General features: G+C 36.0%; 1 protein-coding gene and 1 pseudogene across 1 annotated transcript in view; both read right to left on the reverse strand.

Annotated features, from left to right (window-relative positions):
- The window catches only part of INSC (INSC spindle orientation adaptor protein), a 134,138-nt gene that overhangs the window by 15,646 nt on the left and 102,568 nt on the right, over window positions 1-15,924 (reverse strand). The window contains exons 8-9 of the mRNA XM_032188763.1: window positions 4,437-4,608; window positions 2,263-2,441 (exon numbers count right to left, since the gene is read on the reverse strand). Coding sequence (XP_032044654.1) covers window positions 2,263-2,441; window positions 4,437-4,608 — 351 coding nt within the window. The remainder of the gene's footprint in view (window positions 1-2,262; window positions 2,442-4,436; window positions 4,609-15,924) is intronic.
- Window positions 9,175-9,350, reverse strand: LOC116490410 (annotated as a pseudogene).

A 15,924-nucleotide genomic window follows, 5' to 3' on the forward strand; every position in this document is an offset into this window, starting at 1 on the left:
TCAGTGCTAGCTGTCCCTACAAAGGCTGTATGGAAGGGCATATTGCAACTTTAAGATGATATAAAATTGCACAGATGGAAACAAGACTCGCTTTTCCTTTCTTGCATATCAACCACCTTTCTCCCATTTTTGGCTTACAATGAGCATGCTTCATTCTATTTTAGCAAATTAAAATTTTCTTAAGTCAACAGGAATGCCAAAGGAGTAATGTATTTGGAAACATTGGTTGGTTCACTACAGAATGTGTTACTAAATTAAAAATGTGTAACAAAACTAAAGTAGTGCTGTGTTGTTGTTGTTTTTTGTTTGTTTGTTTTTGTTTTGTTTTGTTTTTCCCTCTAGCTAAAGCTATGTTATCCCCATTGCAACAACTAGGCATGCAGCAAATTAAAATGCAAAATATTCCATAGAAGTATGATAATTGGCAGAACTTGCCCTTTAATATACCACTAAAACAAGTACGCTTTTGAAAGGTGAATAATCTACTCAAATATATACTTGTTCAGGACTTAAAAGGAAGAATTCTCTTAAGGCTGTTGCCTTATCAAAATTGCTTGACTAGCAACTCTGACAGCTCTTAAAGTCAAGACGAGCAGCACTTAAGTTCCACCTGAGCAACTGGTGCTCAGTAACAGAGTGACACACAGGTAGCATTTCACAGTCCCATTGCTGCAGAAATAACAGCTCAAAAGCTAGGAGACAGCTCAGAAACTTACTGTGGCATATCACAGAATCCATCACACCTTCCTGACCTGGCTTTTCATTCTAGGAAGGAATGCAAGGTGTTACTGGGGATAAAATGTTAATTCTTGGAGTGAAGCCATTCTGAAGTCTTCTGTTATTCTAGCTAATGAGATGTCCTGCAACCTGCAAAGCTGCAGAAGGCCTCTAACTAGTCCGTTACCTAACAAAGTCATAAATGTTTCTCTTAAATTCTGCCTTCCTCATGCAAAGAAAAGGCTTGTTATGCTACCCACAGAGCAAATTGCAAACTCACAGCAGAACTAAGATGAGAATGTAAATAAATAAGGAAATCAAAATTATGAGAGTAGAGGAGGGATAACAAAAAAAAAAAAAAAAAAAAAAAGAAGAATCATGCATAAGAAATAATAAACAACCAAGTCTAAGGCTGAGGTCCTTGTTTGTACCAAAGTATGGTAATTACAGCTTACTTCATTTTTCCATAAATGCTTCTCAGATAGAAAACTGCTCTTAATACAAGCTAAAGCACCTGTGATAACCCTCTAGCTCTCCAATAATGAGTTTCCATGGTCTCTCGTGCCTTGATTTTCATGGCCTGACCTCCTGTAGAGAGGTACACGGAGTTTTTTTTTTGTGGCAGATCCCAAGCCTGCCATTAATCATTTCCAGAATTGGGAAGGGAATGGGCTTCTGAGGACTGAATTCTGGGCTTTTAGTTGTATTCACAATGTCTCATAAACCAAAGTAGGTTAACAGAACTGACTAGCATTCTCCACCCCTTAGTAGTAGTCACTGAAACTCTCAGATACTCTACTGAGGTGAAATTCATAACTGAGATGCCAAATAAGAAGTGCTTCTCCAAAACATACATGGCATAGCCTGACAGGAGCAAAAGAATTTCCTCTTGTGCATTAGCACAGACCTTTAATGATCTGTCTCTTTACAGGTTAAAAAATAAAAAATAAAAATAAAAAAAAAAAAAAAAAAAAAAACGTGAAAGTGAAAAGGAAACACAAAACTATATCAGCTGCTTTTGCCAAAAGAACTTGCAAACCATTTACCATATAGTTAGGATGTGATTCAAAGCCTACTGACATCAATGGGCTGAGGATCAGATCCTTATTCAGCTCTTGGAGCTAATTCCTCTTAGAACTGAAAATTGTTTATTTAGGTCCCATTCTCTATTCATATCTTAATTATTTCAGAGCTTTGTCCAGCCAAATATTGAATACCTCTAAAAAGAGAGATTCTGCAACATCTCTGTTTCTGTGTCAGCGTTTGGCCATCTTCATGGTGGAAAAAAATACATCCTAGTATCTTAGAAACTTATCAATTAGCTATTATTTTTCTTGAAAAATTACATTTAAAGCTGCCACCATTTTGAATTCTCATAAGCAACATAAACAGATAAGAAAGAGCAATGTGTCAGAAAGAACCAAAAAAAAAGGAAGACAAGAAAGCAAATTAGGTTTGAGTATGTCAAAACAGACACGGAGGTGAAACCAGCTGACTTTTGCACAAATGTGCTCAGACATGATATCTTGCTGAGAAACTGCTCACCTGATCTCGGGAATATGGAGTATCCACTATGCGTTTGTCTGAACATGCTGCTAGAAGAATCTTCATTGCATTTAACTGGAGCAGCATTTCACAAGCCATGGTATCAAAGAAAGTAATATTGGCAAGAGCTGCTGAAGCCAGCAGGAAAACTTCACCAGATGAGGCTTCTTGGCACAGTTCTAGGAATGCAGAGAATAAGATGAATAAAAGTCATCCCTTCATTGCAAAAACATGTTTGTTTCAAAGCAACCATCTGCAATTTTCTTTAGTAATCTTAATATCCGACCAAGAATAATTATGACCAAGTTCATAATACGCAAGACAAAAAAAGAAATCATTTTAATTGCAGCATAAATATAGTATATCACATTTTAAGGTGCTTTATAAGTTATTAACATTAGGCAACCTTATTTATGCTTGTGTTTCTGGACACCAAAAGCAGGCAAAGATGGAAAAAATGACCCTAGGCATCAAGTGTTTCCTAAGCATTCATCTAACTAACGAGATCTATCTACCTAGTTTATCATTCTACAGAGAACATTCCACTGAATGTTGTTCAACCTGCAACGTCATATAAATAAAATAAAATAGAGGAAGCAGAAATCTGACAATAGGTGAACCATAAGAGAATAATTCTGCCATAAATCCTGATGTTTAGAACAAGGCACACACGTCTCTAAACTTATTCCTTTGTAGTCATCCTGCATATTTTCAAGCTTCAGTAAGAAGTGCTGAAGACACAGCTGTCTTTTAATTCCTTGCACACATGTATTTTAACTAAAATCCGAATCACCTGGCAATTAGATTTCAGCATGTTTTAAAAATTCAACATATTACAGTAATTCAATTGCTGAGCTATAAATATTACAAGGACACTGGTGTGTGATTATTGAAAAAGCTCTCCCAAAGTTACACATGGTCTATTTTTAATGCTCACATATCTTGAGAAGAGTATGTGTTACTAAATTCATGTGGAATTTGAGCACTGAGAATCAGGGAAATTCTCCACCTGCTAATCCCTTACGGTGGGCTATTCAGGTTCTCCTTTGACTGTGGTACGTTGTGATAACCTCTAAAAACAACTTAAGTCAGTTTAGATGCCTCTAGTAGTCTAGCTACAGGAGAATCAGGCACAGCACAGTTAATTCCACCCACTGGATTCAGAGAAGGTTCAAGGCAGAACCTTCAGTATTTATTGCTTGTCAGACTGGTCATTAGAGATAAAAGTGTTTCCTTGACTTTTGCAGCACTATCTCTAGGAATACCCAAGAACGTTTGGGCACATCTCAGATAATTCTTAGCCACTGCAGAATCCTCAAGCAGTAGCTCTAAATTCTTTTCTTATTCCATTAAATAATAATAATAATAACAACATCATGAAAATTGAAGTGCTCTAGTTTAACTGTAATCATTGGTCTCAGTAGAGAAATATCCAGGTAAAATGTAATGATCATGGGAAATCAAACTAAATGACCAAACTGGACTTTCTAGTATGAAGCTCTGAGAAAATCTGAATGGCCAGAGAGAGAACACCTGACTGAAAGCCTCTAGTATTTGAAAGGGATAGAGCACGGTGCTAGAAATAACAGATTCTTCTCTCTAGAAAGTCATGAGAAATTTCATCTTATTTTCATGAAGTATCCTCACTGACAAAAGGTTAAGGAAAAGCTTGCTGTTAACTTTACATTATTTTACCATAGATGAGAGGCCTAGGCAAGGAAGACAGGAACTTCTATTTTCCTGTAACAATATCTATATATTATACTACATTATACTTTTCTTCTGAAGTATCGTACAAACGTAGATGTAATGATGAGCAACTTTAGAAAACACAACAGCCATAAAGGTTGGCAACTATTAGAAACTCCATTTTAGAGACTAACATGGAACAGGAGGATATTTGGCTAAGTTCCTTCTGTGGCTTTAATGGTTGAATTTCACATGAATATTATTTTTTTACAGCTATACATAATATTTTTTACTCCAGCCCACATTAGAGTAAAAGTTAAGTAACTGCAGAATGTCCTGCTTCAGGGTTAAAAATGACCAAGTTCTTCTATCTGTTGAGGAAAAAATCGCAAACATTCTTTTTACAGAATCTTGCTAATGGAAGAATCCTACCCTCAATCTGTTATTTTAACTGGAAAGACTCAAAAATTGCATAAAGAACTTACTAACAAGCGCTGTTACAATTTCTTCCATATTTTCTAGAAAGCTGCTGAGATGCTGAGTGAACGTGAGATGTGGAGATGTGATCTGTGCAATTACTGCTGCTGCTTCTGCATGAGTGGCTTCAGAATGGGTGTTATCAGTAAGAATGTCAGTCAGGCACAGTATCCCATCAACCTATGGAGAAACAAGAGGTATAGATTGGAATTACTCCATGAAATACTTTTGCAACCAAATAGGTGTTTAAGTCCTCTTTTCTTGGCTTTGGCTAAACTACTCAGTTCATTTTTAAAATTGACTTAAACCTTGTTGCACTTATTACATAAATTTCAATTTAGCAAATAAAAGTAAGTTCAACATAAAAGTTTGTTGACCAAAAAAAGTCTTGTGTTTCCTTCTCCCATAATGTTTCTACTGAACTGATTTTGGTCAAACAAAAAGTCTCTTCTGATAGAAGTCTCAACTAAAGCACTATTCCAAAAATAAACTCTGATAAGCAAATGTTAACAGCTACTCTGCCAAAGACACATCTACATTCATTCAAGTGTGTCCCATTGTAAGACTCAAGCTTAAGTCTGCGTGTGAAGAACTTACTGCACACTTTTTTGCCACATTTTACTGAATGTATCACAAAGTAAACACAGGGTCAGAAAGTACCGTGACCTGTCAAATTCCAGCTGGTGAGCTAGCTTCCATGGGTGTCAATTTAGAACTAGGATTGCATATTCAGAAGAGAAATAGAAACACGAGTAAAATGGACATAGATTTATATTTTTAGAGTATAGTATTTTAAACTAATTCCTTATGCAGTTTAGGCAAATATATCATATATGCACATTTTATTCTGGATTATAGGAGACCCACTGATGCAATGAAAGACTGTGACAGAGTATAGACAATGGGATAGCTTAAACTGTAGATATGTATCATCTCTTAATAACCAACCCAGGAAAAGAAGGTCTTCTGTAGACAAGGACATAATCTAAGAACTTTCAAAATTAACAGCACTATGTTTCTCCCCAGGTTTAACATATTGCTGAATAATTCATCATATTGTAAAGCAGGTAGGTAGATGTGCTAAGAGGGGACAGAGAGCATGAAGATGCATGTAATGTCAAATCCACATAAATTCACTAATCAAAATCTTTATATAGCTAATATAAATACATAGCTAATAGCTAATATAGTTAATGTACTATAGGTTTATAGTTACAGTTTTAAATCAGTTTACAAATGATCAGAGCTTCTACAAGCTTCACTGAGCAACAGTTTTAAAGACCAATCTTTATCTATTTGAAGCTCTGAAAAATTACTGTAATTGTCTTACAAGTTACATAGACATTTTATAAATACAAAGAGAAATTACAAAGGCTTAGCACTGAAATATACTTTAATAAAGTTTTTCAAATTTATTTTTCAAGTAAAACCAAACACGTTATACACTCACCAAGAGTCTTTCATAGGCCTGTTGTTCAGATTGCATTCTCTGTTTATTCAAAGCTTCCTCGGCACATGCTTCTTAAGTCCTATCTATTTTTTTTTTTCCACAAAGCATATCTAGCAAAATTTGTATTCACATTTTTGTAACTTATTAATAGAGAAAGTGGAGTTACCTTGTATTAGCTATCTCGCAATGAGCATTAATTAAATTATTGATAAGCACCAACAGTTACTATGTTTTATAAGAAAAGCTTTCAGATTGATGGAAGCAAAAATCACCCCCTGGAAGATTATTCATTAGGATGCACTTTTTAATAGGCAATAGACTATATCATTGAAACCCTAAGAACATAAAGAAATGCAAAAGAAATTATATCTCTATTTTTCGTGCAGATTACAAATGGGATTTAGTACAGAAACTGAAAGGACTGGCAAGAACAGGAAGAATAAATTTTCAACACCAAACTTATTCTTGACAACCTTTCAACATTAATCTACCTATAGCAAAATATTTCCTCCTAGTTATGGCAGAATTCTACAGTTTGAAACAGCAGATTCACATAATTCTTTTGGCTTCAAGGTATATTAATAGATCTCAGTGTCAAGAATTAATACATGTCCTCACAAGATGATTTAGTAGCCAATGTATGCTAGACAATATCATATGCAAAACTCCTCAATTTTGTCACCCTGAAACCTCCTTATATCACACCTTGTCTGGAGTCTGAAGGATGCTAATAAGTCAGAATAAAATTTTAAATATACTCCAAGGTATTAAATATATACACACACACACACACTTCAGAAGAAGCTTCTTCTAAGAGCTGGTAACAGATCTTGGTACTCTTCAGCCCTAAATTTAAAATTGAAATTCACTTGGCCAACTCTTATTCAATGACCTCAGCAAAATGATTTTGGAGTGGTTTTGTGCTATTTCAGAACCAGTAATGGCTTATGAAAGAGGTACAAGTACAAGGTTAGATTTTTCCATCAGCACTGATTGTTTATATCTACACTGTGAAACACAAGCTGCTAAAAATACAGAGTCTGTACTCAACTTCTAAATTACTTATTTGATTTTTTTAAGTAATTGTTTTTGGAAATAGACAGCTGCTGAATTGTAAATAGAAGTGGATATATGTTGTTCTTCAGCATAAAAATAAAATATAAATTTTATATTTTTTTATAAATTTTATTTTTATAAAATATAAATTTTATTTTTATCCATAAAGGCCAGCACTATTTAGTTTTCCTCCTTTCTGTTCAGAATCCTGTAAAATAGTAACAAATTCTGCCTAAAATTTGCTGTATACTCTTTTGGCTCCTATCTTAAATATAGAAGATAAAATAATTCTGCTCCATCAGGCAACCCCATTTATAAGTGTCCAGCAATAAATTTTAAAATGACAGGGGAACAATCTAATAAAAGCACTTTAACATCCAAAAAGAAATTGCTGCTCAAAGCATTTTTATAATTAGCTTTCACACTGAAAGGAACTTTGGATGACTGCCCTGTTTTCTGTTTAATTTTGGTGAAGTAATCAGCTAAATGTCAAATCTGTTCATCACCTTGGCAATACAAAAGAACCAGTTAGCCAGATAAAGCAAATAAATGAATTCCATGAATGCAACAAGATGCTGTGGAGACCCTGCATTTGAGGAATGGTGTTCAGTAAATGCTTGATCACTAATGTTTCAATATTGATAACTGGAAAAATGCCAGGAACTTACATTCTTATAAGCATAGCTCTGTTATGTAAACTTCATCTAAGTGGCAAAATAAGTACGTGACCACTTAATTGCATAGATCAAGTCTTCTGAAGGGAAATCATTTATTTCCTCAGCAACAGAAATGAACGAGTTCTAGGGCAGCCCTCTTTCTTCAGTATACCTGTTCTGTCTCTTAAAAATATTACATAAAACTAGCGATCTGCTAACATGGTTGAACTAGCTTGAATTAAATCCTAGCAGTTAATAAAGATAGCAGTACAGAACTTGCAATGAATTGCATTATTGACTTCCTGACTTTACTGACTATATTACACACAGTGCACATCTTAACTCTGTTTTCTGAAATGAGGTTTAAGACAGGTGTTCCAGCTGACTCTGAGAACCAAGACCTCTTCCCTTCTTTCTAATAATGCCTGTCTTCAGCTGTATAAAATGCTGGTGAAGATCTTTTCTCATACAATGACTTTCTCCCACATTCTTGTTTGTCCTCTCAATGCTCAGATGAGCTCTACATATTGGTAAATTTTCTCAAGGCTTTTTAAAGTTCTCTGAATTGATGTCCCAAGTCATCCTGTTGAGATCAGAGAGCCTCACAGGCTATCAGCTTTTTTCCCATCATCAAATGTGTGGGTAACTCTATCCAGCCTGCTGCTGGGTGCCTCTGGTAAGCAGCACCAGCAGGTTACAAAACAGATTTTACAGGAAAATAGTAAAAAAAAAAAATATATATATATATATATATATATATATGACAGAATGAAGGGGAAATGTTGAGATCCAGCTACGAGACAGCAAGCATGAAAATAAAATCCCAACAGCAGAAGATGAATTTTGGGGGGATCACTTCTCAAACATTGTCTCAGCCTTCTCAGAAGGTAAGAGGAGTATTTTGAAAGTAGAGGCTGCACCAAACAGTCAAGCACCAACAGATCAAAGTTATGTTTATTATATTAGTTTTATCCTTTCACACATGCTGTATAGTAGTGCCTCCCAGTTTGAATCTGGAAGATAATAACTAAAAGGAGAGATGAACATTAGCAGTCTGAATGGAAACACTAGAATGTATGGGATGGAAAGTGAGAGAGAGAAAAAGAAAGGAAGGAAAAATGATCATATTCAAAAACTATTTGAATCCCTGGCTTAGCATTCTGTGAACACAATATACTTCACTTCCCAGACTGCTGCATGAATCATGAAGTTGCTCCGCTCTTCCACAATTCTATTGAAAATGGCATTCAACAGAATCCATATACCTTTATTTTGATGACTTATTACTCATGAAATGAACTCCTGATCATCAAGGCTGATGTGTATTCTACATAAGACTTTTTTTTTAATTTATTTTGCAGCTGAAGAAGGCATACAATTCTTATTTAACTTTTACCACAGAATCATCTAGGTTGGAAGAAACCTCCAAGATCATCTAGTCCAACCTCAGACCTAACATTAACAAGTCCTCCACTAAACCACATCACTAAGCTCTACATCTCCATGTCTTTTAAAGAACTTCAGGTATGGTGACTCAACCACTTCCCTGGGCAGCCCATTCCAATGCCTAGCAACCCTTTTGGTAAAGTTTTTCCTAATATCCGATCAAGGTTTATATTGGCAATAAATAAATAAATAAATAAATAGACTGAGCCCAGAAGTCCATTTAATATAAAGTCCTCGCATTGAGGATGTATCAGATATTAAACTGGTAAGAACAGATACTACACTTGATCTTAGCCAAAAGGCCGAGAAGCGATGTTGAAAGAAACCAAGGAAAAGGGACAAAGTATTACACCTTACCCTTCATATATTGTCACCTGCCCTGTGAAATACTCTGCAGATAAAACTGCCTTAGCTCCACTATAGCTGAGAAATATGTTGATTTATACCAGCTAAAGAGCTGGTCAGCTACTTTTAAAGTGAGATGATATACTAGTAAAGTGACGCCATTAAAGTGTCCACAAATACTATTTCAAGTAATCAAGGCTGCTGCAGCAATTCCATGGAAGCAGCACTGACCAGCAAAAAACACTCTAATGATTTTTGGAACAACTGCTGTACAGGAGCCATGGCACCTTATAAACATGAGCTATTCTTTTATACTCTACACAATAGTGCAGAGCTGAATAAAGGCTGACTGGTTCCCAACTCAGTAGTTTTAAAACAGCTGGCAATTACCTTAGCTTTGTATTGAAGTTTGCTATGAGTAGGTTCTTTGGATCATGGCACCTTCAACTCATTTCCCATTTAAACTTCTATCCTTCAGAATGTGATCATGCTATGGATGACATACTTATTCTTCCCTGTGTTTAGCCACCAAAGGTCAACATAAAGATTATCTAATCTGAATGGGGAGTATCATTATGTGCATTAAGTAAAAGAAATCTCAACCTCAAAAAAGACTGTTAAACTTCTCAGCATGAAGATTGACACTATTAAAGGTGTCGATGCCTAAGCAGGAATCCTGCAGCCACGTCGTAGGAAGAAATGAACTGCAGAGCAAGACGACATGAGTGAATTCTAGGTTGAATAGGACTGAAAAGGATAAATGTTATATAAACATTTTCTCCCTTCTAAACCTAGGAAAGATGGTCACCTTACAGTGGACATTCTTTGGCACTCAGAGAGGGTCTAAGCTTGTTGCAGATAAGATTTGTCACAGAGGTTATAAAGAATAAGTCCTTTCCATAGAAAGGATGGACAAAATCAGTAAGATTGACATCCAGACTTCTTTCTCATCTCTGTTTCAAGGATAAGGGAATAGCTGGCTTTGAACTACCTCAATACTGAGGACTTAGATGAAGGGAAAGGCAGTCTTTTAAAGCTGTTGATAAAAGAAACCAGGAGCTGTGCTGCTGTGAGCCTACCAGCTCACATCCATCCACCCTTATAAGCACAGCTTACACTGTTCCAAACTACCCTCTACAAACATACACGTATGTGAATCCGCCAAGGATACACCCAACTTTCTAGATATACTCCTCACAGGCTTTCAGTTCTGTAGGACAGGTGCTGAGTGGCTAAAATGGACAGAAGGAGAAGAGACTGAGAAGGAATTCACTCACAGTTATATAGAAGTCACCTGTAGTCCCAATCCTTCTACTAAACCACTGTTGGTGTTTATAGAACCGGGATGCACTGACAAAACAGATGGATAACTACTGACCATAAATGACTACAGTGGTTTTAAAAAGCAAATATATTTTTAATGGTCTTAGAACTCAGCATTTTTTAAATGCTTTCTCCTATTCTGTCACATCACAATAACGATTTATGTGTAATCTCAGGAGCATACAAGATTACAAGAGGACTATTTGTGTTCACATACAACAGAGTTAGAAATGCAATTCAAGTTATGTGACAGATGACAGAAGTCAAAGGTCTCAGTTTTCTTGCCTTGTATTTTGAAGGGCTGCATATACTGGCTTTTCTTTTAAGTTGCAAGAACCTTTTCCTATTCGTAGGAATCTCTTGATATCTGCATCACAAATTCCAGAAAGTATATGTTTTTTTTTGTTTCTTTTAAATAATGAATAAGGCTTTATATATTATACTTTGGGGGCTGAATTTCATTAAAATGAAGCCACACAGACACAAAAAAGGACTCAGCAACAAGATGAGAGGAACTGTCATGAGTTAGATAATAATGCTGAACAAAATTCTTGAACCTGAAGCCTGAATTAGGGCAGGACCACATATAAGTAGTTTTCACATAGCCCTCATTTTTATTTACCCTGGGGGATCATAGTCTGAGGGGGGAAAAAAAATAAAAAAATAAAAAAATAAACTATTCCTATAAACAAACAGGGCTCCAGGGTTATGCATAGCAGGGCACTCCAGAAAATGAGATGTGCTCACTGAAAAAAACATGCTCCAATGATCTAGTTTTAAATAAATAATGTCACAGACACTTCATGGCATGAGGGCATATTCTCAAACACCTGGTGTCTGGCATTTACAAAAAAGAATACACTTTCAACATGTTTGATTATATTGTATCACTGAGTTTTTGGTGTGATATCATGAATTTTATTTTTAAGAAGTGTTACTACACCTCTTCATGAGAAAAAAAAAATAACACATGCATATCGCATTTTTAGAGCATCCTCTTCATCTATTACAATAATGAGAAAGTGCCTCTATCCAAAAGCGCAGCATGGGGGTCACAGCCAGCAAATCAGTCATTATCAGCTAGTCCCACTCTTCACCGCATCTTTATTACCTTAGCAAAAAGTTCCTGACAATCTTCCTGCTAGAAACGTGGAGGTGTTTAAGTCAAAACTTTCAAACCTTAACATGATAGGCTATCAAGTTGATAAAAGAGCTTATAATTAATAATTATAATTAATTATATATTAATTATTATTACTGTAACTTCACATACAACTTCTCTCATCAGATTACGATTCTCGAATGGGTCAGTAGAACACTGTACCATGAAGGTAGAAACAAACAAACCTATCCTGTGCTCAGGGGGTGGCAGTGAAACCACCACAGCAGAAAACAGTTACTTTAGAGGAATTAGAAAGAGTGAATAAGCAATGAAAATAGCACAGGATGATGGTTTGCTTTTTACTGTTACTTTAAATATGAGATTCTGCAAATGCATTCAGAAACATATCCTTATGCAAACAATTTTTCTGCAAATATTTCTCATTTCAAGGGTCTCAATTTAGCTTAAAAATATCCATACTCCACAAAAGACAAGGTTTCTATGGTTTTTGAATCACGTGTACACTAATTAAACACACCTTAACTACAGGACACTTAATAGAATGTATTAAATATATACAGCAGCTTTTTCAAAATTAAAAGGTTTTATGTCTAAACACACATAACTGCCAAAAAGGTCTTAGTGCTTCACCTGTGTTGTTCTCTCAAATTGTTGTTTTTAAGAAAAGCACTATGAGGCACCAAGCATTAAAAAAAAAAAAAAAATCATTTGCTACATTTGTTACAGCACAATTGCTGTTCAATTACTTTAATAAATTAATTTAAATAAATTAGCTCCAGAAATGACCTTATATGTGCAAGATTTTCATTGGCAGAGAATTTTTACAAGCAAGTTGTAGAGCTTTATGATAGCCATTTATAATGAAAACACTCACAGCACTTTAGCTATAAAACTTCCAGGGAGCAACTCAGTAAGAGTCCATTTGTGTTGTAATAACAACAGAGGAAATTGCTACACTTATTTGAACAAGAATTTAAAATAAATAAATAAATAAATAAATAAATAAATAGCAGTTTTCATCTGTTGAAAATTGAAGGAACTTTACTAGCTGCAACAGACTCAAGCAATTTCATCCTAAGATTTCTCTCCTGAGAAAAATCTCCTTGGGTCTCTTACAAACACCGATTTATTTCTGTGACTATGGTGGCAATAAAATAATTTCAGAATTGCTTTAAGCATAAGAAATTCAAGTTTAGGATCAGCTGTTTGCATGGACTCTTTATGAGCAGTCAGAGGTCTACTACAAACCATCAGAGAAAATTATCTGTTTTTTTTCTCTCCATTAACATCTCCCAGTACTGCTCTTTGGTCAAATACAGTTGATATATTGACTCTGTACCAAAAGAAATAGGGACAATGTTGAAATGCTGACAAAATGGAATCTTTTTACCAGTTGAAAGTTGATTTTTCTTCTACTTAATATTGTTTGCTGCCTTACTAGGTCTCAACACAAATGAGCATCCTTATTGGGGCTAAAATACATACTTAAAGCTAAGCTAGTATTTGAATGTCACATTGGAAAAGGAACAAACCCAGAAATTTGGTTACACTTCCAACAGAGGTTATTTCAGTAAAAAATAAAAAAAGGTACCTACAACATAGCAGTTTGATACAGGGGCAGTCCCGATCTGCATTCAAAATCATATTTGCAAATTGGGATTCTTATCATAAATTTATCTTGCATCCTTCCCTGAGAAGGGGAAATGGAACGGAAGGTGCCAATCTCCTCTCCCTGTTAAGCAATGATAGGATGCATGGGAACAGCACGAAGCTGCACTGGGGAAGTTCAGACTAAGTATAAGGAAAAATGTCTATACCATAATATCAGTCAAACACAAGTCAATCAGGCTTCCTAGCAAGGTGGTTGGTGCCCCACGCCTCTCCAGAGGTATTTGGATAACGCCCTCAACAAGCTTTAACTTTTGATTAGCCCTGAAGTGATCAAGCAGTTGGATTTGATGACCTCAGTAAGTCCCTTCTAACTGAACTATTCTATTCCATCAGAAAACCATGACACAACTCACTGAAATCTACTTACTGAGAAGATTCCAGGTTCATTAACCGAGGATCCTCTTCAGTTATTTTAGATGGAAAAAAAGTGTAAGCATTATGTTATGGCAAAAATAAAATGTCAATTTATGATATTTTAACAAAGAATCTAGATCTAGAAAAATAAGCAGGCTGTTGAGGAAAGTCCCAAATACTGCACTGATTCTGTCACCATCAATCAATGTCTGGTTTTTTGTTTGTTTGTTGTTTTTTAATAGCATCCCTAATCTATGATCCATTTTGCTTAGTTTTAGAATAATACTCACAAGAGATGTTACAATTAAAGGAACCTAGTAATTATAGCAACTAAATATTACAATTCCCTGATAACACTCAAGGCTCACTTCACATAAACAATAAAAACAGATTCTGCATTCCAACCTAATCCTTCAGATAGGTAAAGCCCAAATTGGGGCTAAAAATTGCATATGATCAGGCTTCATCCTGCCACCTGCCAGTCCACAAGTTATGCAAGAACAGCACAGATAACATCCTCTAAGATCTAGAGGAGATATTAGAAAGGCATGACAACTGGAAAACAGTGGGATAAACATGTCACTCTTAAATCATAAGTATTAGGCCCTTGTGTCCGAAGAGCATAACCCAAGCTCAGAGTATACCAAACTCCTAGTAGTAGCAAAATCTGCTAAAGATTGAAGAGTCTGGGAGGAAGAAAATCACAGAATCATTTAGGTTGGAAGAGACCTCCAAAATCATTTAGTCCAACCTGGGACCTAAGTCCTTCACTAAACCATATCACTAAGCTCTAAATCTAAACATCTTTTAAAGACCTCCAGGGATGGTGACTCAACCACTTCCCTGGGCAGCCCATTCCAATACCTAACAACCCTTTTGGTAAAGACACTCTTCCTAATATCCAACCTAAACCTCTCCTGGCACAACTTTAGCCCATTCCCCCTCATCCTGTCACCAGGTACATGGGAGAATAGAACTTGCTACAGCCTCCTTCAAGGTACCTGTAGAGAGCAATAAGGTCGCCCCTGAGCCTCTTCTTCAGGCTGAACAAGCCCAGCTCCCTCAGCCGCTCCTCGTAAGACTTGTTCTCCAGACCACTCACCAGCTTTGTTGCCCTTCTCTGGACACACTTGAGCACCTCGATGTCCTTCTTGTAGCGAGGGGCCCAAAAGTGAACACAGTACTCAAGGTGCAGCCTCACCAGAGCCGAGTACAGGGGAAATGTTGTTTTGAGGGGATATGCCTTGCTATACAGCAAAAAAATGTGGCTCACACAACTCTCTTCTGATACACTCTTGCACTATAGTCTCCCTTTCCAATAGGGTTTACATAGTAAATGTCATTTTCTTCGGAGTTTATTTTAGAATAATTCAGATTGCAAATTAAATATTCAAACAAATATTTTCACAAGTCAATTGTAGACATGGCAAAGAACAAAAGGAAGAATTGGCAGTGCTTTCAGCCACCCCTGACAGTTCAGCCGTTCAGCTGCATCTAGATAAGGTACATGGTTTTCTTCACTGGGCAGCAAGCAGAGCCCTTGCCACATCGTTCCCTCTCCTGAGAAAAGCATTACAATGAGACTGAGCTAGCATTACAAACAATGAGAGCAACTGCCAGGGAAATGCCAACACAAAGTTTGTGTTATGTAAATTACACTGGTTTTACCAGAGATTAATTCAGTATATTTTGAATATTCAATCTTTGACTATGTCTGATGAAGAAAATAGGCTATACAAAGCAAGACTCAAAATACACGAAATGCCAAAGTCAGCAAGGATCTAGAGGGGAAGATATCAGAGTATTTTCTGAAAAAAAGCCACAAAAATAAATCTTGTACATCTTGTTACTGTTTACCACTATATTAGTAGCCTCCAAACAAATATTCCAGGCCACTGTCTCATACATTCTCTCTTTACCTCTACATACAGCTTACTTCAGAAGAAGGGATGATCTACTAAAAATCATTCAAAAATTTGTCTTGGCCCGAGTCTGGTGTGCTAAAAACCGCCATCTCTCTCACTTTATGCACAAAGAGCATGCAACAAGTTTAGTTTCACACAGAATAGTAG

This window comes from Aythya fuligula, chromosome 5 (assembly GCF_009819795.1).
Source record: "Aythya fuligula isolate bAytFul2 chromosome 5, bAytFul2.pri, whole genome shotgun sequence".
Lineage (NCBI taxonomy): Eukaryota > Metazoa > Chordata > Aves > Anseriformes > Anatidae > Aythya > Aythya fuligula.